General features: G+C 42.6%; 1 protein-coding gene across 2 annotated transcripts; it reads right to left on the bottom strand.

The window, feature by feature from the left end:
* Window positions 1-7,094: 7,094 nt before the first annotated feature.
* NPBWR1 (neuropeptides B and W receptor 1) lies at window positions 7,095-9,053 on the bottom strand. 2 transcript variants are annotated; one of them, XM_049860448.1, is made up of 2 exons: window positions 8,946-9,053; window positions 7,095-8,599 (listed from the first exon to the last, which is right to left on the bottom strand). In XM_049860448.1, the coding sequence occupies exon 2, from the start codon at window positions 8,470-8,472 to the stop codon at window positions 7,486-7,488; it is 987 nt and encodes a 328-aa protein (XP_049716405.1). In that variant the 5' UTR covers window positions 8,473-8,599; window positions 8,946-9,053; the 3' UTR covers window positions 7,095-7,485. The 2 variants fall into 2 exon arrangements, 1 of the variants encoding a protein (XP_049716405.1); XR_007514113.1 differs by lacking the exon at window positions 7,095-8,599 and adding an exon at window positions 8,682-8,758.
* Between the last annotated feature and the right edge of the window lie 15,864 nt (window positions 9,054-24,917).

A 24,917-nucleotide genomic window follows, 5' to 3' on the forward strand; every position in this document is an offset into this window, starting at 1 on the left:
CCAAAGAAACCAGCCTTGGGGAGGGAGACAAGTATATGGGAAAGAGATGGAGACGGAGGAGAGGTAGGCACTTGGAGGCTTAGATGTGGAAAGTGGACGAGTAATTCCATCTCTACACATATCCCCAGGAAATGATGCCAAATTAAAACAATGACAAAATAGATGTATGAAGATGCCCATTAAAGTAATAAGAAAAACTGATTTAAAACAATAATAGTTAAGGGTGAGCAATAGAGGAATGGCAAAGGAAAAGTATTGCATGTTCACTCTCTATGGAACAGCTGGCCACTAAAAAATAATTAGGAAAACTGTAGAAATATTGGAGCCCAGTAAATGAAAAAAAAAATTAAGATTTTTTTTCTTGATGTTTTCTGATGAGTACATTAAAAACATAAAAAATAAAAAAGGCTAACACTGCTGCAGCTGTGAAGGCTGATTTTTCTGCTGAAGTTGCCCTGGAGTTGGCACGCAAGTCCACTTTTTTACCAACTCCTTAGACAAGTAATAGTAGCTTCCCTAGGTTTATCAGTTTGGCTCCCCTTGTTGAGAACAACAAATAGAATTAATTGAATCTGCTCTCTTTTTCACTCACTAAACATAAACTACCATTCAGAAAAAAACTGTTTATTTGAGGGTTATTTATATTTCAGTATACTAATAGCAGGAAAAAAAAAAGAGCTTTGAAGCATGACAGCTGGCCAAAGAAATAATTCTCGTATGATTAAAAAAACAAAACAAAACAAAACCCTAAAATCAAGAGTAGCCTCTTCCCTGAGAAGCCTAAACAGTTGATATTTTGATATTTTAGACACTGTTATTTATTACTCGTGATATGAAAACCCTTTGCGGTGGAGTCAATTCTGACTCATGGTGACCCTATAGGACAGAGTAGAACTATCCCGCAGGGTTTCCAAGGAGTGGCTGCTGGATTTGTACTGCTGACCTTTTGGTTAGCAGCCAACCGCTTAACCACTGTACCACCAGGGATCCCAGATGATATTAGGTTACTATTATAAAATATGTTAAACAATGATCAGGCAAGAAAAAGAGTGAGGACCTGAGCGAGATCGGCTAAATCAGTTATTTACATAAGGAGTGACGGGGGAGAAAATAAAATCTTGTCAGGTGTCTCAGCTTTTACCACAGTGATGCCACATATGTCCCTGGCACACAACGACAGCACTTGCTGTCCCTTCACACACACGTGTGTCAGCTGGGGCACCTCTGCTCTGTCTGCTCATCCTGGGATCCCGGTACCCCACTGGTAACCCTGGTTTAGTGGGTCTATCGCCTGGGCATCTGCTGTCATGTCCGCTCAGCCCCAGCACGGGGCAGGGCCAAATCACACAGAGGGCTGCTGTAACTCAAGTGGATTATGTTTTCCTGACAGCCTACACGAAGCTACCACCAAATATCAGAATAGTTGTTGCCCGAGAAACTGAGTATTTTAGATTGCTTGAATGTAGCATTTCATTCTCTGACATTCTCTGACATTTGGATGACGTGTCTACCTTTATACACTAAACTTCCAAGTAACTGGATTTCTTACTGAGTTCTTTTAGGCTAATAAGAAGGTTCAGTAAATTTCATCAAAACTTAAAGATATTCCAGTTAAAATTATAGAATTTATACAATATTTATTTTTTATTTATTATTTTCTCTCAAAACCCTACTACGATAACAGGAGGGAAATGTTTAAAAAGGAGAAGAGACCAAAAAGGTGCTCCATATCGATAGATTGCCTGAGCGTGGAAAGCAGGAGAGATAGTGACGGCAATGAAGGGCCTTCTACAGAGGGGACCCCAGTGAAGTCCCATCTGATCTGCCTCCACAGGGGTCGGGAAAGGCCACCAGGCTGGTAGGAGCTGGGTGGGGTTTCAGGGCTACAAATAGATAGAAGGTACAATGAGAGCTTGTGTGAAGAGAGGTTAGGGTCTCTGGTCCAACCCACAAGGCCAGAGGACTGCTCCTCCCACCCCTACGGGAGACTGGAGGCTTATTCTCTGGAGAAATTGGACCCAAACAGTATGTGCCAATACTGGGGACCAGGCACTAAGGAAGACAGCAAAGAACTGGAATGTGAACAGGGAGATGACATAAAAAATGAAAATGAGGTGGAGACACAGAGCCAACACCCCTAGCTTTCAAGTATGGCAACAGCCCAAATAAACCCTTTGAAATAATTTCTAAAAGTAATGAATTAAAACATTGAGGTATAAACCCATTATTTATTCAATAAGGAGATAAAGCCCAGAATAAACAGCTAAAATTGTTCTGAGAAGGGATGGAAACACTGGGCAGGGAACTGCTATTTGTTTAAAAGTACAATTAGAGTTTTAAAGTTTAAAATATGCATTCTTTGATTAAAATAGTTATTTCAGGATTAAATATGCATTGTGCTCAGAATGTTTAATGCAAGTTAAAAAACTGAATGAGTTTTTAAAAATATCATTTCTGAAACGTTCAATAGAAAGTTATGTAAATGCATTGTGTAAAGCCCCCTTTCAATTGGAAGCAAAATCCTGAGAAATCTTATTACTTAACATAATTTGTACATTTAAAACGTACCTGCATTTTAAATAAATGTGTTTAAATGTATACTGTAATTTTCAGCCTGAGCGGTGTAGCCAGCTCTGTTTCAAGGAACTTTTATTTTACATAATTTTTTGATAGGTTTTTTATAATAAAACTAAGATGTAATTTCTGTAGGAAATATGTGAGAAACTCCCTTTTAACTAGACCCCCTGGAATCCCTTTGTAAAGAGAACACGTAGAAAGTAATAAGGAGTAGCTGGTTTCCTGAGGGAGGGGCTATAGGAGGCAAGTGCCCTCTAGGAGGATATGGATAACACACTGATACTCTTACCTGTGTAAATACTTCCTTAATACCACCTATACTAAGCAGCCGTTTGTCATCTACCAGATAATCCACTGCTGTCTAAAGTAAGCTGATTTGTCAAATAGATGAACCATTTTCACCATCCATTTGTGGTTACTGTTTCACTTTCATAAATGGTAAGTCCCTCGCCCTTGGGGACACTGGCAATCTCTCCTACCTCCTAGAGGACCCATTACAGAATATCGAAGGTCCACCCACTCTCCTCAGAGTATGTGTGGGGGAGGGAGGGATGGTGCTGATTAGTGTGGTCATTGCTTCCATGTCTGCCAGAGCCCAGAGTTCCTGGGACTTGGGGGTGCTTCTCAGGACACCTCGGAATTGAGTGGGATGACTTTCCTTTCACACGGTCTTTTTGAAGTATCCAGATTTCACAGAAGGCTGTCACTCTCTCCCTCCTCTTTGTCCCTTAAGGCATCTGGTCTGTGGGCATCAGTGTCCTTGGGTGTTTGTGGAGAACACAGCCCACCCTCCCACCCTCCCATTCCCCATTCCCACCCCCTCCCCACTTTCCCACTCCCTATCTCCAACCCTTCTTACTTTGACATTCATCAAAAGAGAAGTATTGCTCTGGGGGAACTGTGGGAAGCACACAGCATTCTTACAGAGTTTCTAAAAGATATCTGTGACAGTTAGCTTTATGGGTCAAACTGGTAAGACCAGAGTACCCAGTTATTCAACCAATACACTAATCTGGATGTTGTTGTGAAGGTATTCTGTAGCTGCGGTTAATATCTATAATAAGTTGACTTTTCAAGTAAAGAAGTTACCCTTGATCATCTAGGTGGGCCTCGCCCATTAGTTGAAGACCTTAAAGAGCCAAAGAAGGTAACTTTGAGGAAGAAGAAAATTCAGCTCAAACTGAAGAACGTTCAGTCTTCTGGTTGGCCCTGCCAGCTTCCATAACCTCATAAACCAATTCCTTAAAATAAATTTCTTAGTATATACATATCCTACTGGTTCTGTTTCTCTGGTAGAACCTTGCCTGATACAATGTCATTTTAACTTTTCTTCCCTTTCCCTATCTTTTTTTTTCTTTTAATTAATGTAATCTGATGTCTGTATGTAACCTTAAGAGATATGATACAACTAAACAAATGAATCTTGCCCTAAATTCAAGGACAATGTCATCCATTTCAAAACTATATTCTATATTAACAGAGGAGCCATTGACATTCTGCTTTGTCTAAATGGTGCACCTGTAATCTTCATAGGCACAGCACAGACATTACAAGGCTCATGGTCCTGGACACTTGAACAGCTCTGTTCAAGGAGCTTTTATTCTTCTATAATCTGTTGTTGTCAGCTGCCGCTGAGTCACCCCGGCTCGTGGCGACCCCGTGCACAATGGAACGAAATGCCCAGTCTCCATCTGGAAGCTCTGCTGAAGCCTGTTCAGCATCATAGCAACATGCAAGACTCCACTGATAAGTAAGGGCTGGGCTTGAGGTTAAGTAGCCGGGAACCCAACCTGGCTCTCCCATACGGAAGGCGAGAATTCTACCGCTGTAACAACCCTGCACATTTTCCAAGACTCCGAGTAAGGACTGAATTTTCATTATTAATGATTGCTTTGGTTAGTCCTGATTGGTCTCAGTGGGCATTGACTGAATTGATCCACTTCCTTGTATCTCAGTTTCTTTGTGTGTAAAATGAGGACCAAAGTGCCAGGCCCATACCTGTCCTACTCAAGGAGCATCACGTGAAGTGCTCCACGATCTTTTCCTTTGTATGGGTGAGGACAGTGACCACCACCCACTACAGAATCCTGTTTGTTGTTGCTGTTTTCCCAGCATGTTGCCGAGGAGAGGAGGGTTTTTCCAAGTGAGATCCCCTACTTTGCACATGTTTCTGCCATATCTGTGCATACTGCTAACTGAAATAGCAATATGGGTGCTAGTAATTCCAGCAATTTCTTTTTCCTTCTCACCCTTCACACAAGCTGCTCGAATATTCAAGAAACAAGTTTGTGATTGCATGATAAAAGCTAATCAGTCTCTTCCCAGCATATGTCTTAGAGTCTTTGTGTGAACTAGCATTTTCACAATCACCAAAATAAAGGGAGGGGGGCTCTTATTCTCAATCCTGTCCTGTCAAAGATTTCTCTTTATTCACTGCTTATCCATTAGATAAGTTTTTGATGAAGGCAGTATTAAGAAATTAATAATGCATAAATACTAAGGTGCCTGAACTATGGGACCCCATGTTCTCAGGAAACAGAATATTCACTGATCATATGGAATGTTTCAGCTTTTATTTTAGACTGAGCTTCTCTGCAGTGGCATAGCAGCATTTCTGCATTTCTGAAGAGACAGCATAAGCAAATACATTACATAACGGCACTAAGTGAAACCAAATAGACATTTTTAAATCTCAGAAATGGTAAAATCAATAGAATCTACGAGAAGACTACAAGCATTCAACACAGTTGCAACCTTTGCAACACAATGATCTAAATCAATTCTACTTTCTTCAAAGCTATTTACATATTTATTCAACCTGAGGCATAAAAAGGAAGCCTGAGACATACAGCTGGGCTTCTACATGTTAATACAAAGTGTAACAACCTGGAAATGATACAAGAGTTTATCAAGTGATTTCAAAAGCCAGGGTGAAGCTGAGCACACACACGCACTAAGATGCCAGTCCCTGCCTTGCTGTGGACAGCACAGCAGTGCCAGGGCGACGGATTCCCTGCAGTCATCTCTGTGGGTGCTGAGACAGCTCCGGATCTGATCTGCGCCAGTGGACGGCGCAGTGGACAAACGGATTACTTGGGTCTCTTTCAGCGTCCAGAGTTGTCTGTGTGCAGCTACGGAGTTCATGAAGACAGGTGAGGCTGGGCTTCAGATGATCACACCTGACTGTGTGTGCAGCCAAATGTCCACTGTGCTGTCACCTTGGGTCATCTGGCAATTACTCTAAACTTAACGCTTTTGTTTTCAAAAATTACATAAAAGAATTTTGTGAGCCATAAAGAAAACCAGTGAAATGTTTCCTAGAAATTTGAAAGACTCTAAAGTGAACTCCAAGAGACCTCTGAAGCTCCCTAGCAGATGACTGTTCAAATGCAATGATGTCCACTGTTCAAAACGCACTGAAGATGCAAAGCTTGATTTTGAGCAACTACTATTATTTACCACCCAAAGAAGAAGGTCTTTACATTTATATTTTCTAAAGGATAGCTATGGATTATCACAATACTCTTAATTACATTCTCTTACTTCACGCATCTCCCGTAAGTAGAGATAAAATAAAGGCTGAGTGCTGCCTGGCCTCCCCTGTGAGCTCAGAGCCAGACACATACCAGGTTTACCCAGACTACCAGATACCCTCTGGGACTCAGGTATGTGGAAAGGGCTTCAGCAGAGGGAATATGAGGGCGTCAGAGGAACGTGAGGGGAAAGGGACAGAATACCGGAGAAAGGAAATGACAGAGCAAGTTGATATGCATTTATTTTTATGTCACCCATTCCTTTCAGAACTGAGAGTAGGACATATAAGTATATTTTTTATAAAGTTTACAATCAAGAAAAGCAATACTCATACCAAAGCTTACAACTGGTCTGAGTCGGATGTGAGGTCGACTGGGACAAAGAAAAGCGATAACTGTAACCCAGAGGCGTCCACGGCAGGTTCACAGGTGTGCTCCGCTGCCAGCAGTGCTTGATTTCCTTAGGATGCTCAGCGCTGGGAATCTGGCTCCTCCAGGGGGCGCAGGAACCGCGCATCTGGGCACGACCTCCGACCTGGACCTCCTAGGGCCTGACCAGCGGGGTTCCCTCAGAGTTTAAGGGTCTCGGAAGATTCTCAGGCGACGGCAGGGGTAGAGACGGAAAAAAAAGCAAAAGAAGAAAAAGGCCCCTTCACTCCACCCCACGCCTGCCCTACACGCACACGCACACACACACCGCACACGCACACCCCGCCAGGTTGTTGTGCTGCCCCCGGCGGCCTGGGCGGCCCTCCTCCCGCCCTCCACTGGTTCCGCGTTCCTCCCAGGGAGGGTCGCAGAACCAACGCCGCCTTCACCCTTCTCCAGCGGTTACCCAGGCCAAAGAAGGGAATGGAGCCGGGTCGGACGGCCTGCCAGCTGCAGCAAAAGCACAGGGCAGTCGCTGCTGCGCACCGGAGCCGCGAAGTGCAGAGGCCCGCGCAGAGCCCGAGCCGCGCTCAGCAGGCCCAGGGCTCCCCCTAGAGGCGTGGCTGAGGGCAGCGGGGGCGGGGGTGGGGAGGAGAGGGGGAAGAGGCAAGGATGTCCCAGCAAAACCGACCTCTGACCTCGTCCTCTCCTCAATCCCGGCAGTGCCGAGCTCCGGAGCCCACTCGGTGCCGCTCAACTTCATAAACCTGTCAGTCGGGCTTTGGCAGCCTCTGTGGTCCTCAAACTTCAGCGTGTATCTGCATTCCGTGCAGGACTCTGCAAACTTAAATTGTCGGGCCTGCCTCAGCGTTTCGGGTGCAGTAAGTCTGGAGTGGGGCCCAAGAATCTGCATCTCTAGCAGGTTTTTAAGAAGGTGCCGAGGGTGTCACCCAGGAACACTCTCTGGTGGCCCAGGACGGAGGCCGGGGACCAGGCAGGCGGAGCATCAGGCAGTGGCGCGGCACGCCAGCAGCTGGTTGAGGCTCCTGCGGAAGTTGTCGTCGAGAAAGGCATAGAGGAAAGGGTTGAGGCAACTGTTGGCATAGCTCAGGCTGGTGATGAAGTAGGACGCAGCAACGACGAGCGGCGTCTGCGGGAGGTCGACGGTGAGCGCCACCACGGTGCTCAGGTGGTAGGGCGTCCAGCAGAGTAGGCACACAACCAGGATGGCCACCACCAGCACGGTCACCCGCTTCTTGGCGCGGTCCAGGGCCTTGCCACGACTGTCCAGCCGCATGGCGTGCAGCCGGCACAGCAGGGAGGTGTAGAGCGCGCAGATGGCCGTCACCGGGAGGGCGAAGCCCAGCACCAGGGTGTAGAGGCGGCTCGCTCGCCACCACCAGGCCTCGGGCTGCGGGAAGACCAGCACGCACTGACGCCGTCCCTGCTCGTCGTCGAGTCTCGCGAACACGGCGAAGGGCAGCACGACGATCGTGACGAGGCCCCACACCGCCAGGCTCACGGCGCGCGCGGCGCCGTAGGAGCGGCGGGCCACGCGGCGGGATTCGGCGGTGGCCAGCACCACGAGGTAACGGTCGGCGCTCATGACGGTGAGGAAGTAGAGGCTGGAGAAGGTGTTGTACTGGTCGATGGTCACGATGAGCTTACACATGAGCTCCCCAAAGGGCCACTGGCGCAGCAGTAAGTCGGCGATGTTGACCGGCAGCACAAGCGTGAAGAGCTCGTCGGCGATGGCCAGGTTGAGGATGAACAGGTTGGTGACGGTCTTCCGACGCGGCGCCCTCAACAGCACGAACAGCACGGCAGAGTTGCCCGCCAGCCCCACGGCGCAGATCAGCGCGTACACAACCGGCACGGCCACGGCCAGGGGCGGCGGCAGCGGCGGCGGGCTTGACGCGTTGGGGCAGAGCGGCGTGGGACCCAGGCAAGACGCATTGGCCAGCCCGAGACAGGAGGACAAAGCCATCTGCATCTCGGCGGGGGCAAGGGTCCCGCGTCTGTACCTGTGCCGGGGCGCCAGCGGCCGAGATCCCAGCCCTTTTCTGGTCTGTGCCTGGAAGACGTATTCCTGGCCACCCGCTGGAGCGCCGCTTCTGGGGCTGGAAAGCGGAATGGAAAGTCAAGGTGCGGCTTTAGGATGCGGATGGGGTCCGGAGGGCGACCGGCGGCGCCTCAAGCCTCCCCACGTGATTGCTCTCTGCTACCTGTGAGTAGCAGCTGAAATCTACTTGCTGAAACTTCATTCCAACCAGTCGACTCTATCAAAAGAAGTCCTAGTGAGAAGAATCCTTAATCTTTTAGTCAAAACACAAACCTATCTCCCCAGCTTCAGGACACCCTAGAGAACCCGGGTCACCCCAAATAATTACGCAGCGGCAAGCTTCGGTGCCCCTAGGTTCCATGAGTCCGCGGTAACACCAATTTCAGCAGCAATCTTGCCCTTACCTGGCTGGCCGGGAAAGGATCTGCCTTCCTGGAGCTGTCAGGCGGGAGAGGAACCGCAGGGTCTGGCCTCCCGCTCCTGGTGCCGGCTCAGAGACGGCAGCTCGCTCCTCTGCAGATCCCGCCTGCGAGCCCTGAGCGCAGAATGGCGCAGCCGCAGCCGCTCTCGCTGACCAGACAGCCTGGGCTCCCGCCCCCAACAAGTAAAACAGTGGCGAACTAACAGGGAACAGTTTTACTCAAAAGTTTTTTTTTTTTTTTCTTTCAGTAGTGTAACCTCATTCCATGTGAAACAACAAAAAGCTCTCGTTTTACGCACTGAATTTAAGACACAAAGTTAGGATGTTACTGGTCTGTTTAAAAGGGAGAATGATGCCACTGAGGCTCCCATTTCATTTTAAACACCATGCCGTCAAAGGGCTAATGTATTTTAAATGTGAGTTACAGGCGTACCTTGTCCTATACAGAAGGAAAAGGTGAATGCAACTTTAAAATGCGCATCACTGGTTTTCGAATAGTCTTGCCTTCACTGGATTACAAGATTGTTCCTATCAAATAGTGGTCTAAAATTGGAGATAATTTCATGCTTTCTAAAGAGATGTGTAAGTAACGACTTGATTAATAAAAGACAAGCTGCTTCTGAAAGCCTTATAGGTTATTGTGATTTAATGTTTCATAAAATGTTGCAAGCCGTTCAGCAAACGCTCCGGATTCTCAGTCACACGCTCCTGATGCTCCTGGTCAGGAGTCACTGCCCTGCTGAAGCAGCTTGGTGTCCTCAGGTGAGGCAGAGCACAGTGCAGTCCTCAGGTGAGGCAGAGCACAGTGCAGTCCTCAGGTGAGGCAGAGCACAGTGCAGTCCTCAGGTGAGGCAGAGCACAGTGCAGTCCTCAGGTGAGGCAGAGCACAGTGCAGTCCTCAGGTGAGGCAGAGCACAGTGCACGCCTGGATCACAGTCTGCTGCCTCACAGGGCTCTCCGTGTTTCCTCTGTAAAGAGGAAATCGCCTTAGACATCTCGCCAGTTGCTTTGAGGACTGAATGAAATAAACTAAGTATTTCTTCTCTCCATTTCCTATTTTCTTTTTCCACCTTCCCTTTGGGAAAGCCAGGAAATGAAAACACCTGATTCTTTCCTGCTTCTCTCTAAAAAATTTCCCTTCCACAAGGGCATCCAAAAGCCCCAATAAAGTACATTTGTGGTCTTTTACAGTGCATTTTAGAGGAAAGGCCTGAGATAATGAGACAGAGACTGGAAGTAACCAGTGGAGCTGACTGTAGGGGTAGAAGTGCAAGCGTTTTCCTGTACCACTCATTTCTCTTTTATTAGGAGCTACCCAAATGTGACAGCCCTGAGGTTCATGCTTTGTGTGAAGGCAATGACAGGAGAGCCTTAGACTGTCTCCACAAACTAAAAACTACATGGCAGAACACCATATAATGTTATATGAAAGAAAACAAATATATATCCACGTACCATATTTTTATGCAAATAACGTTCTTTCTATGTTTGTTTGCCAACCGGCCCTCCCCTCTAGAAGTATTTTTATAAGTGCATTATGCTAATTTTTTTACAGCGAAATAATAATGACTGTTATTCAAATTTATGCACCAACTGCAAATGCCAAAGATGAAGAATTTGAAGATTTTTACTGACTTCTACAGTCCAAAATTGATAAAACATACAATCAATATGCATTGATAATTACTGGTGATTGGACCGTGAAAGTTGGAAACAAAGAAGAAGGATTAGTAGTTGGAAAATATGACCTTGGTGATAGGAATGACACTGGAGATCACATGATAGAATTTTGCAAGACCAATGACGTATTCATTGCAAACACCTTTTTCAACATAAATGGCAAGTATACACGTGGACTTCAGCAGATGGAATATACAAGAATCAAATTGACTACATCTGTGGAAAGAAACAGTGGAGAAGCTCAAGCCCATCAGTCAGAACAAGGCCAGGGGCTGACTATGGAACAGGCCATCAATTGCGCATATGCAAGTTCAAGCTGAAGCTGATGAAAATTAGAACAAGCCCACAAGAGCCAAAGAATGACCTTGAATATATTCCACCTGAATTTAGAAACCGTCTCAAGAATAGAGAGATGCATTAAATATTAATGACCAAAGACCAGGTGAGTTGTGGGATAACATCAAGGACATCATACATGAAGAATGCAAAAGGTCATTAAAAAGACAGAGAAGAAAGAAAAGACCAAAATGGATGTCAGAAGAGACTCTGAAACTTGATCTTGAACATAGAGCAGCTAAAGCCAGTGGAAGAAATGATGATATAAGAGCTTAGCAGAGATTTCAAAGGGCGATTCAAGAAGACTAAGTAAAGTATTATAATGAAATGTGCAAAGACCTGGAGTTGGAAAACCAAAAAGAAAGAACCCAGTTAGCATTTCTCAAGCTGAAAGAACTGAAGAAAAATCTCCAGCCTCAAGTGGTAATATTGAAGGACTGTATGGGCAAAATATTGAATGATGCAGAAAGCATCAAAAGAAGATGGAGGGAATACACAGAGTCACAGTACCAAAAAAAAATTTGGTCAACATTCAGCCATTTCAGCAAGTAGCATTTGATGAAGATCTAATGGTATCGAAGGTTGCAGTAAGTCCAAGCTGTGCTGAAGGCATTGGTGAAAAACAAGGCTCTAGGAATTGACGGAATACCAATTGAGATGTTTCAACAAATGGATGCAATGCTGGAAGCGCTTACTGGTCTATGCCAAGAAATTTGGAAGACAGCTACATGGCCCACTGACTGGAAGAGATTCTGACTCGTAGCGATCCTACGTACAATGGAACAAAACGCTGCTGGGTCCTGCACCATCCTCACAGTCATTGCTGTGTTTGAGCCCATGGCTGCTGCCTCAGTGTCAACCCACCTTGTTGAGGGTCTTCCTCTTTTTCACTGACCAGCAACTTTACCAACCATGATGTCCTTCTCCAGGGACTGGTCCCTCCTGCTGACATGTTCAAAGTACGTGTTAAAAATGGTGTGGTGGAGGCGCCTGACCTCCTCTAACTTCACAAGGGGAAAGGAGACTCAAGACCAACAGCCCCAGGCTGATTGCTGTGAGGTGGAGGTCAGACATACCTCTCTTCACCAGCCCTTTTTACCAGTTCTGACACCATCTGTCTCTCCCATAGCACTCTCTACTTCTCTGCTGAGTTTAGTAATTTGTTGCAATGACCACACAGAACTCATAGACCATATTCACAGTTATGGGGTTTATTAGTGAAGTAACAGGTTACAATTCAGGTTCAGGAACACTGGGGATACAGTTCTTGGAGAAGGACAGCTTCTACCCAGCCATGCTCTCAGGCATGTGTCTTTCTGTCCCCTCAACCTCTGCCCTGCTCTGTCAAATGTTAGAAAAATAAGTGCCCCAAGGCACCACATTCTGCCGGTAAGATTCAGCCCAAAGGTGCTCAGCTCTAGCTCCGTGGGTCAGCATACCTAGCTCCAACAAGTACCCAGACGCATCCTACTCTGCCGGTAAGCCTTCTGCCTAAAGGCACACAGCTTTCTCACTCCGTGGGCTGGGCTATCTTCTGCTGGTCTCCTAGTTCTATTGCTGCCATTTCTCTGCCACTGCTTCTCGCGATCTTCGGTGTTACAGCTCTCTCTTGATATCCTGGTTCTCAGGGCAGGAATCCTAGGCCCAAGGCACGCTCCACTCCAGGCTCTTCTTTTTTAGTGATGGTGAGATTCTCTCCTCCTTCATCGGGGATGGCTCATTTTAACCCTAGTGGGATGGCAAAACTGACCAACCCTTTCATTAAGGTTGTGTTCCTTATTTGTATGGTCACACCCGTATACAGGTGCCATGAACTTTATTTACATTATTAGCAAGCTACCCAATCCCATTGGTGGGCCACAATTACCTTATTTGTATAGTCCCACTCAATCGTTTGTGTGAGTTGCAAGAACATGATGAGAAAGGCCATATGTTTTTGATCCATCACACTGCAGTACATGAGACAAAGTCTAACCGTCCTTGCTTCCAAGGAGCATTCTGGCTGTACTTCTTCCAAAACAGATTTGTTCATTCTTCTGGCAGTCCATGATATATTCAATATTCTTCACCAACATCATAATTCCAAGGCATCAATTCTTCGCTCTTCCTTATACATTTTTCAAGTTTTGCATGCGTATGAGGCGATTGAAAATATGTCTTGGGTTAGGCACACCTTAATTCTCAAAGTGACGTCTTTGCTTTAAAGACCGTGTTGAAGAGGTCTTTTGCAGCAGGTTTGCCCAATGCAATATGTCATTTGATTTCTTGGCTGGTGCTTCCATGGGCATTGTTTGTGGATTGAAGTAAAATGAAACCTTTGACAATTTCAATCTTTTCTCTGTTTATCACGATGTTGCTTATTGGTCCAGTTGTGAGGATTTTTGTTTTTTTTATGTTGAAGTGCAACAATGGGCTCAACTATAGCAATGATTGTGAGGATGGCGCAAGACTGGGCAGTGTTTTGTTCTGTTGTACATAAGATTGTTATTAGTCAAAAGCAACTTGCCAGAACCTAACAACAACAGTGTTGAGGTGTAATCCATACTGAAGGCTGTAGTTTTTGAAGTTCATCAGTAAGTGCTTCAAGTCCTCTTGAAGAGTATAGAGTCAGATTTTTTTGTGTGTGTGCTTTGTTCTTTATTGTTGCATAGTATTCCATTGGGTGTAAGTACCAATATATGTTTATCCATTCCTCTGTTGATGGGCAACTAGGTTGTTTCCATTTTTTTGCTATTGTGAACAATGCCGCAATGAACATGGTATGCATATGTCTATTCTTGTGATGGCTCTTACTTTTCTAGGATATATTCCTAGGAGTGGAATTGCTGGATCATATGATATTTCTAGTCCTAGCTTTTTAAAGAAGCCCCAAATCATTTTCCAAAGTGGTTGTACCATTTTACATTCCCACCAGTAGTGCATAAGTGTTCCAATCTCTCCACAACCTCTCTCGACATTTTTATTTTGTGTTTTTTGGATTAGTGCCAGCCTTGTTGGGGTGAGATGGTATCTCATTGTAGTTTTGATTTGCCTTTCTTTCCATGGAAACTCTAGGGGGCAGTTCTACTCTATCCTATAAGGTTGCTATGAGTCGGAATCGACGGTACTGGCTTTTTTAATGGCTAATGATCGTGAGCATTTCCTCATGTGTCTGTTAGCTGCCTGAATGTCTTCTTTGGTGAAGTGTCTGTTCATATCCTTTGACCATTTTTCAATTGGGCTTTTTGACTTTTTGTTGTTGAGGTGTTTCAGTACCTTGTCGATTTTAGAGATTAGACTTTATCAGCTATGGTTGTCTTTTTTACTCTTCTGGTAAAGTCTTTCGATGAGCATAAATGTTTGGTTTTTAGGAGTCCCCAGTTGTCTAGTTTCCCTTCTGGCATTTGTCCATTGTTAGTTATGGTTTGGATACTATTTATGACATGTTTTAGGGTTCCTGGCATTGTCTCTGTTTTTTATTCCATGATATTTATCACCTTAGATTTTATATTTAGGTCTTTGATCCATTTTGAGTTAGTTTTGTGTATGGTGTGAGGTATGGGTCCTGATTCATTTTTTTGCAGGTGGATATCCAGGTATGCCAGCACCATTTCTTAAAAAGACTGTCTTTTCCACATTTAACAGAATTGGGCTTTGTTAAATATCAGCTACTCATGTTGTTGTTGTTAGGTGCCATCTAGTTGGTTCCAATTCATGGCGACTCTATGCACAACAGAACGAAACACTGCCCGGTCCTACACCATCCTTACAATTGTTGCTATCCTTGAGCTCATTGTTGCAGCCACTGTGTCAGTCCACCCAGTTGAGGGTCTTCTTCTTTTCCGCTGACCCTGTACTTTGCTACTCATAGGTGGATGGATTTATACCTGGATTCTCAATTCTGTCCCATTGGTCTATGTATCTGTTATTGTACCAGTACCAGGCTGTTTTGACCACTGTGGTGGTATAATAGTTTCTGAAATCAGGTAATGTGAGGCCTCCCACTTTGTTGTTGTTCTTCAGTAATGCCTTACTTATCCTGGGTGTCTTAGTTATCTAATGCTGCTATAACAGAAATACCACAAGTGGATAGTTTTAACAAAGAGAAGTCTATTTCCTCGCAGTAAAGTAGGCTAAAAGTCCAAATTCAGGCTGTTAGCTCCAGGGGAAGCTCTTTCTATTGGCCTTCTCATCAATCTAACCCCAGACTAGGAGCTTCTTCGTGCAGGGACCCTGGGTCCAAAGGATGCACCCTGCTCCTGGCATTGCATTCCTGGTGGTATGAGGTCCCCCTGTCTCTCTGCTTGCTTCTTTCTTTTGTATCTCAAGAGATTGTCTTAAGACACAATCCAATCCTGTAGATTGAGTCCTGCCTCACTAACACAACTGCCTCCCACTCTCCCTCATTAACATCCTAGAGGCGGGATTTACAACATAGAGGAAAATCACGCAATACTGGGAATCATGGCCCAGCCCACTTGATACACATATTTTTTGGAGGACATAATTCAGTCCATGATGCTGGGCCTCTTCCCTTTCCATATGAAGTTGGTGAATTTTTTCTCCATCTCGTTAAAAAATACCTTTGGATTTTGGATTAGGATTGCATTGTATCTGTAGATCCCTTTGGGTAGAATTGACATTTTCAAAATGTTGAGCATGGTATGTTTATGTACTTTTATAGGTCTTTTTTGGTTTCTTGCAGTAGTGTCTTGTAGTTTTCTTCATGTAGGTCTTTTACATCTCTGGTTAGGTTTATTCCTAAGTACTTTATCTCCTTGGGTGGTATTGATTTGTGATTTCCTTTTCTACGTTCTTTTTGTTGGCGTAGACGAATCCAGCTGATTTTTGTATGTTTATCTTGTACCCTGATACTTTGCTGAAAATCTTCTATTAGTTCCAGTAGTTTTCTTGTGGATTCTTTGGGGGTGTTCTGTGTATAAGATCATATCATATGTGAATAGGGATACTTTTACTTCTTCCTTACCAATTTGGATGTGCTTTATTTCTTTTTCTTGCCTTATTGCTCTGGCTAGGACCGCCAGCACAATGTTGAATAAGAGTGGTGGTAAAGGGCGTCCTTTTCTGGTTTCTGTTCTCAAGGGGAATGCATTCAGTCTCTGTCTGTTCAGAATGATACTGACTCTTGGTTTGGTATAAATGCCCTTCATTATGTCAATGAATTTCCCTTCTATTCTTATTTTGCTGAGAATTTTTATCAGGAATGGGTTTTGGACTTTGTCAAATCCCTTTTCTGCATCAGTTGATAAGATCATGTGGTTCTTATCTTTTTTTTATGTGAGGGATTACATTGATTTTCTGATGTTAAACCATCCCTGCATACCTGCTATGAACCCCACTTAATCATGATGAGCTATTTTTTTGATATGCTGTTGAATTCTATTGGCTAGAATTTTGTTGAGAATTTTTACACCTATGTTCATGATGGATATTGGTCTGTAATTTTCTTTTTTTGTGGTGTCTTTACCTGGATTTGGTATCAGGGTTATGCTGGCTCCATAGAATGAGTTTGGGAGTATTCCATCCTTTTCTATGCTCTGAAATACCTTTAGTAGTAGTGGCGTTAACTCTTCTCCGAAAGTTTCGTAGAATTCTCCAGTGAAGCTGCCTGCACCAGGGCTTTTTTTTTTTTTATTACCTCTTCAATCTATACTTTTGTTAAGTGTCTTAGTTTTTTCACCTCTATTTTTTTTTTTTATTTGTATTAGTTTAGGTAGATACTGTGTTTCTAGAAATTTATCCATTTCCTCTAGGTTTTCAAATTTGTTGGAGTACAATTTTTCATAGTATTCTGTTATGATCCTTTTTATTTCAGTTGGGTCTGTTGTGATATCGCCCATCTCATTTCGTATCCAGGTTATTTGCTTCCTCTCCTGTTTTTCTTTTGTTAGTTTGGCCAATGGTTTGTCGATTTTTAAAAATCTTTGGAAAGAACCGACTCCTGGTCTTGTTGACTCTTTCAATTGTTTATCTATTTCTATTTCATTTATTTCTGCTCTGATCTTTATTATTTCCTTTCTTCTGGTGCCTGATGGCTTCTTTTGCTGTCTTTTTATGAGTTTGAGTTGTAGGGTTGACATTTTGATTTTGGCCCTTTCTTCTTTTTGGATGGGTGCATTTATTGCTATAAATTGACCTCTGAGCACTGCTTTGGCTGTGTCCCAAATGTTCCAGTAAGGTGTGTTTTCATTCTCACTTAATTCTATGAATTTCTTGATTCAGCCCTTGATTTCTTCTATAGCCCAGTAGTTTTTGAGCAAGGTGATGTCAGTTTCCATGTATTTGATTTTTTTTTTCCTTGCTGTTTCTGTTACTGATTTCTGCTTTTATGGCATTATGGTCAGAAAAGATGCTTTGTAATATTTTGGATTTTGTTAAGGATTGCTTTGTGACCTAAAATGTGGTCTATTCTGGAGATTGTTCCATGTTTGTTGGAAAAGAATGTATACTTCGGTGCTGTCGGGTAGAGTGTTCTCTGTATATCTATGAGGTCAAGTTGATTGATTGTGGTACTTAGATCTTCCGTATCTTTATTGAGCTTCTTTCTAGATGTTCTGTCCTTCGCCAAAAGTGGTATGTTGAAGTCTCCTATTATTGTGGAACCGTCTATTTCTCTTTTCAATGCTGTTAGAGTTTGTTTATGTATTTTGGAGCCTTGTCATTTGGTGTGTATATATTTATTATGGTTATGTCCTCCTGGTTTATTGACCCTTTAATCATTATATGGTATCCTTCCTTATCCTTTGTGGTGGATTTTTCTTTAAAGTCTATTTTGTCAGAGATTAATATTGCCACTCCTGCTCTTTTTTACTTGTTTGCTTGATATCTATATATTTCCATCCTTTGAGTTTTAGTTTGCTTGTGTCTTTGAGTCTAAGGTGTGTCTCTTGTAGCAGAATATAGATGGATTGAGTTTTTTTTTAATCCATTCTGTCACTCTCTGCCTCTTTATAGGTGCATTTAGTCCATTTACATTCAGTGTAATTACTGATAGCTATGAGTTTTTTTTTTTTATGAGTTTACTCCTATCGTTATTTTATTTTTTGTGGTGTTGACAGTTTCTTTGTTCCATTTAATTTTCTGTGCTGGGTCATTTTTCTTTATGTATTTTCATTATAGTCGATTTTGTGTTTGCTGAGTCTTTACATTTTTCTTCTTTTTTATTTTGATGGGTAGTTTGTTAGCTTCCTTGTGGTTATGGTTATGTTATAATTTACCTTTATTTTTCTAAGTTTAAAGTGATCTTTTATTTCTTGATACTGCTTTAACTTCCTCTCGATATGGTAATTCTTTGAGTACAGTGTTTATTCCCTTTTTTTTTTGACATTGTCATTGTTTTCATAGTGACGTCTCTGGTTTCCTATTTTCAGCCTTTGAGCTTTGACTTGTCTTTGTGACTTCCCTAAATGGGTTGATAACTGGTTGATCTCTCCTGTGTTCTAGTGTTGGATTGTTGTCTGATGTTGTTGGTTCTCTAACCAGATGACTCCTTTAATATTTCTTGTAATTTTGGTTTTTTTTTTTTTTAACCAATTCCCTTAACTTCTGTTTATCTGGAAATGACCTAATTACACCACAATATTTGAGAGACAGTTTTGCTGGATATATAATTCTTTGCAGGCAATTGTTTTTCCTTCAAGGCTTTATATATGTCATCCCATTGTCTTCTTGGCTGCATGATTTCTGCTGAGTAGTCAGAGCTTAGTCTTATTGGTTCTCCTTTGTAGGTGACTTTTCATTTAACCTTAGCTGCTCTGAAGACTCTGTCTTTGGTTTTGGCAAGTTTTATTATAATGTGTGTTGGTGACTTTTCTTTTGGGTTCTAACTTGTGTGGGGTTTGTTGAGCTTCTTGGACAGATATCTTCTCATCTTTCATGATATCAGGGAAGTTTTCTGCCAGCATGTCTTCAACAATTCTCTCTGTATTTTCTGTTCTCCCCACCACCCCTGTTCTGGTAGTCTGATCACTCGTAGGTTTTTCCTTTTGATAGCTTCCCACACAATTCTTAGGCTTTCTTCATTTTTCTAATTCTTTTTTTCTGATTTTTTCTTAAATAAATTGGCGTCAAGGGATTTATCTTCAATCTCACTAATTCTGACTTTCATTGCCTCAATTCTCCTGTGACTTTCTACTGAGTCGTCAAATTCTGAAATTTTATTGTTAATCTTTTGGATTTCTAGTTGCTGTGTCTCTATGGTTTCTAAAAGCCTGTTAAATTTGTCATTTTGTTCTTGTATTGTTTTCCTCTATTGCTTTGTCTGTGTGTTCTTTGGCTTGGTCTGAGTTTTGTCTGTGCTCCTTAATCTCTTGGTGAGCTCTGTGTATTAGTTTTTTGAATTCTATCTCATGTAATTCCATTACCTTATCTCCCTCCAGAAAGTTTCCTGGTTCTTTATTTTGGTCGCTTCTTGAAGCCGTCTTGACCTGCTTCTTTATGTGATTTGATATTGACTTTTATCTCTGAACCATCAATAAATTATTATATTTACTTATTGTATGTTTGTTTACCATGTTCGAGCTTTTTGCTATGTTTTGTTTTGATATGCCCAAGTAGGCTGGGTGTATGAGCTACTTTGGTTATTTGTGTCTTTGAAGCTTTCGAGTCCTATCTTCAGGTGGTTAGAGTAGCTACTAGTGTGTGAGCTCAGGAGTCTGTTCACTTCTCTTGTGCAGGTGTTGCACAAGTGTCTAGGCAGTTGGTCACTAAGTGTATGGTACAGGCTCTCACCTACAGTCCTAGATAGGCTATGTAGCGGTGTTTGGAGCAGGTACAGGTTGCAGTAGGGGAATATGTGCAGAGCAAGGCAGGGGACTGACTACTACCCCTGAGGGCCTGGGTGGACAGTGTGTCCCTGTCCCCTAGAGTCCGTAGTGGGGGGGGTATTGCAGCTAGTCCTTGGGCAGCCAGTGCTATTGGCTGGAGAGACTGGGAGGCACCACTTATTCTCAGATCCCTGTCGTGGGTGGTCCTGTCAGCCCTCAAGCCTCTGATGCATGTGGGTGATGTCCTTGCTTAATGGACAGGGTGTTGTCAAATATCACAGATCCGCACCTCCCTCTTGGCTGCTGCAGTTGAAAATGGACTTCACGTGCATGCCCTGTTGTTTTATTCTAATGAGGGCGTGTGGTGTTGAATTGGCCAGCACAGGTCTAGACAGGTGAAATGCGCTGCATGTCTGTGGGCCCCTTATGCCAGTGGCTGGATGAAAGGACAGGGCCTCCAGACCTGCCCTGAGTGCCTGGCTTAGAGATCATGGTGTTTTTTTAAGCTGGGTGACCAGTGTGGGAGCAGATACTCCTGAGTTACAGCGTAGGAGTCATGGCAGTTGTTGAATACTGCCAGACTGGTGTCAAAGCAGAGTGGGGTGGAAGGTGGGTGAGGGGAAAAAAGTGCTTCTCTGCTGTCAAACTCTGTGGAGAAGGGGTTATTTTGCCCCCCTTGTGGTAGGTTAGACATTTGCACTTAAGTTTCGCAGGTCCAGTGCCACTTGCACCCAGCTCCTCAGGCGTGTGCAGACTTGCCACTGCCTGTTGCCACCTGATGTGGTGAGGTGCTACTGCTCACCTCAGCCCAAATGCTACCATTCACCTGAGTCTGTGTGCACAGGCTGACCAAGCCAGCAGGGTGCCAGCAACCTCATGACTGGGACTTCTTTGCTGCTTTTGAATTGTCTCTCCTTCCCCCACCCCTCATTTCTACTCTTCATCTTTGTCTTTGTCTTTGATGATCAGGGCTCCTAAATTGTCATATATAATCGATTCACTTGTTTTTGAGGCCTTTGTTGTAAGAGGGATGACAGGAAGTGTCTGACTATTCCGCCATCTCAGCCTCGCTCTCTGTTGTTTAATTTTTAGAGATAATGGTGCTTTTTTTAAAAAAAAAAAAGAAGAAAAGAGGTCTTATTATTTGAAATACAAAATGAAATATCAATGGATAAAATGGTAGATGCTTTGGATTTGCTTCAAAATATTGTACTGGACGTAGGAGTGGATAAGGAAGGATTGCCCACTGAGTTGATGATTTTTGGAACTGAATAATGGGTATATGAGGCTTCATTATACTATTCAGTCCACTTTTGTGCATGTTTGAAATTATCCATAGTAACTGTTTTTGTTAAAGATTTTTCTTTGATTCTTCTCTCTTCATCACTGCTCAAATCTAATGTACCGTCATAACCTGTGGATTTTATCTCTGAAATATTTTTCTCTAGACCATCCACTTGTTTCCACCTCTATGATCACCAGCCCAGCGTAAGCTTGTATCATTCCATTGAAACTGCTACAGGAGCCCTGTCTTGTCTACTGATATCTGCCCAAGACCCTCTATCTTTTCTTCACCCAGCAAGCAGAGTGAGCTGCTTAGAAAGCTTCAATGGATCCACATTGCCCTTTAAATAAAAACAAAACAAAATAAAAACCTTACTAACATGGTCTACAAGGCCTAGCAGGATTTTGCTCCGGTATACCTTTCAAGCAGCAAACCTTCTTGGCTGTTTTTTTGTACCTATTCAAAATAGGCTTTTTTTTTCTTCTTCTCCTTCTTCTTTTTCTTAATTTGACTCTGTTTTAGGTGAAAGCTCACAGCACAAATTAATTTCCCATTCAAAAATTCATACACAAACTGTTTTGTGACATTTGTTATGATCGCCACAATGTGTCAGCACTCTCCCCCTTCCCATTAACACCCTGGGCTCCCCGTTTCCATTCCTCCAGGTTTCCTGTCCCTTTCTGCCTTCTCATCTTTGCTCTTGCACATGTGTTGCCCATTTGGTCTCCTATACTTGATTGAACTAAGAAGCATGTTCTTCATGTGTGTTATTGTTTGTTTTATACGACTATCTAGTCTTTGGCTGAAAGGTGGACTTCAGGAGTGGCTTCAGTTCTGAGTTAGCAGGGTGTCCTGGGGCTGTAGTCTCTGGGGTTTCCTCAATTCCTGTCAGACCAGTAAGTATGGCCTTTTTTTGGTGAATTTTAATTCTGTTCTACATTCTTCTCCAACTCTATTCTGAACCTTCCAGTGTGATCCCTATCAGAGTGGTTGGTGGTGGCAGCCAGGCACCATCCAGCTCTTCTGGGCTCAGACTGGTGAGGACTGTGTTTCATATGGTCCATCAGTCCTTTGCATTGGTATTTTCCTTTGTCTTTGGCTTTCTTCATTCTCTCTCTCTCCTAACATGGTGGGAACAGCAGATGTATCTTAGATGGCCTTTAGCAATCTTTAAAAACCCCAGATGCCACTCACCAAAGTAGGATGCAGAACATTTTCTTTATGGGTTACATTGTGCACATTGACCAACATGTCCCCTGAGACTATGGTCCCCAGCCCTCAGCCTCAATAACTTGGTCCCTCAAGGTGTTTCTTGGCCTTGCCTTGGTCAAGTTGTGTTGACTTCCCCAATATTGTGTTACCTTTCCTCTCAGCAAAGTTAACACTTGTTTCCTATCTAGTTAGTGATTTTTCCTCCAGTCCCTCCCCTCTTTTGTAACTACCAAAGATTTTTTCCTGTGTGTAAATCTTCTCTTGAATTTTTATAGTAGTGGTTCTCATACAATATCTGTCCTTTTGAAATTGACTTATTTCACTAAGCATAATGCCCTCCAGATTGATTCATATTGTGAGATGTTTTGTGGATTCATCATTGTTCTTCATCATTGTGTGGTATTCCATTGTGTGTATATACCATAATTTGTTTATCCATTCATCTGTTGGTAGACATGTAGGTTGTTTCCTTTTTTTTGCTTTTGTGATAATGCTCCAGTGAACATGGGTATGCATATGTCTATTTGTGTGACAACACTTATTTCTCTAGGACCATATGATATTTCTATTACTAGCTTTTTAAGAAGTGCCATATGGTTTTCCATAGTGGTTGTAGCATTTTACATTCCAGCCAGCAGTGCATAATTGTTCCAATCTTCCCACAACCTCTCCAATGTTTGTTTTATTATTATTTTTATTATTAGTACCAGTAATGTTGAGGTGACATGGTATATATTTTAATGTAGTTTTGATTTGCATTTCTCTAATGGCTAATAGAAGCCCTGGTGACACAGTGATTAAGCTCAGCTGCTAACCAAAAGGTTTGGCAGTTCGAATCCACCAGCTGCTCCTGGGAACCCCTAAGGGTAGTTCTACTCTGTCCCACAGGGTTGTTATGCATCGAAATCCAGTCGGTGGCAATGGGTTTGTTATTGTATTTTTGTTGTTGTTGTTGTCTTGTTTAATGGTTTATAATTTCAAACATTTCTCATGTGTCTGTTAGCTGCCTGAACTACTTCTTTGATGATGTGTCTGTTCATATCCTTTGCTCAGTTTTTAATTGTCTCTTTGTTGTTCAGGTGCTTAAGTATTCTGTAAATTTTAAGATTAGACCCTTGTTGGATATGTTGTAGTCAAAATTTTTCCCAGTCTGTAGGTTCTTTTTACTCTTTTGGTGAAGTCTTTTAATGAGCAAAAGTGTTCAACTTTTAGGAGCTCCTATTATCTTCTTGTGTTTGTGCATTGTTAGTTATGGCTTGTATTGTATCTTTGCAATATATTAGGACCCCTGGCATTGTCATATTTTTTTCATGATCTTTTATATCATTTTAGGTTTTATTTTTAGATTTTTGACACATTTTGAGTTAATTTTTGTGTATTGCCTGAGGTATGAGTCCTGTTTCTTTTTTTAACAGATAGACATTCAGTTTTGCCTGCGCCATTTGTTAAAAAGACTGTCTTTTTCCCATTTAATGGACTGGTTGTTTGTCAAAGATCAATTGACCATAACCAGATAGATTTACATCTGGGTTCTTAATTCTGTTCTCTTGGTCTATGTGTCTATTGTTGTCCCAGTATCAGGTGGTTTTGACTACCTTGGCTGTATAGTGGGTCACTTCAGGTAGAATTGACATTTTCACAAAGTCGAGTCCTCCTATCCACGAGCATGGTATGTTTTTCCATTTATGTTTGCCTCTTTTTGTTTCTTGCAATAGTGTTTTGTAGCTTTCTTTGTACAGATCTCTTATGTGCCTAGTTAGATTTATTCCCAAGTATTTTATTTTTCTGGGGGCTATTATGAATGGTAGGAAAATGATTTCCTTTTTGAAGTTCTCTTTGTTGGCGTATAGGAATCCAACTGATTTTTGTATGTTGATCTTGTATCTTCCTGCTTTGCTGAATCTGTGCCAGTAGTTTTCTTGTGGAATCTTTGGAATTTACTATGTATGGTATCATATCATGTGCAAATAGGGATAGTTTTACATCTTCTTATCCAATTTGGATGTCCTTTATTTCTTCTTCTTGTCTTACTGCTCCCGCTAGAACTTCCAGCACAACGTTAAATAAGAATGGTGATAAAGGGCAATTTTGTCTTGTTCCCATTTTCAGGGGAAATGCTTTTAAGCTGCCTCCCTTGAGAATGATTTTGGCCGTTGGTTTCGTATAGATGCCCTTTATTACACTGAAGAATTTCCTTTCTATTCCCGTTTTGCTAAGAGTTTTTTTAATCAGGAATGGGTGTGGGACTTTATCAAATGCCTTTTCTATGTTGATTGAGATTATCATGTGATTCTTTTGTTCTAATTGCACCGATTGATTTTCTAATACTGAATCATGACTGCATACATGCTATAAATCCCACTTGGTTGTGGTATATAATTTTTTTTGATATGATGCTGGATTCTATTGGCTAGAATTTTGTTGAGAATTATTGCCTCTATATTCCTGAGAGATATTCATCTGTAATTTTCTTTGTGGTGTTTTTGCCTGGCTTTTATATCATGATTATGCTACTTTTATAGAATGAATTCGGGAGTATTCCTTTTCTATGCTTTGAAATAGTTTGAGTAGCACTGGTGTGAGCCCTTCTCTGAAAGTTCAGTAGAATTCTCCAGTGAAGCCATCCAGACCAGGGCTTTGCTGTTGTTGTTGTTGGGAGGTTTTTTTTTTTTTTTTT

Source organism: Elephas maximus, chromosome 19 (genome assembly GCF_024166365.1).
Source record: "Elephas maximus indicus isolate mEleMax1 chromosome 19, mEleMax1 primary haplotype, whole genome shotgun sequence".
Taxonomy (NCBI): Eukaryota; Metazoa; Chordata; class Mammalia; order Proboscidea; family Elephantidae; genus Elephas; species Elephas maximus.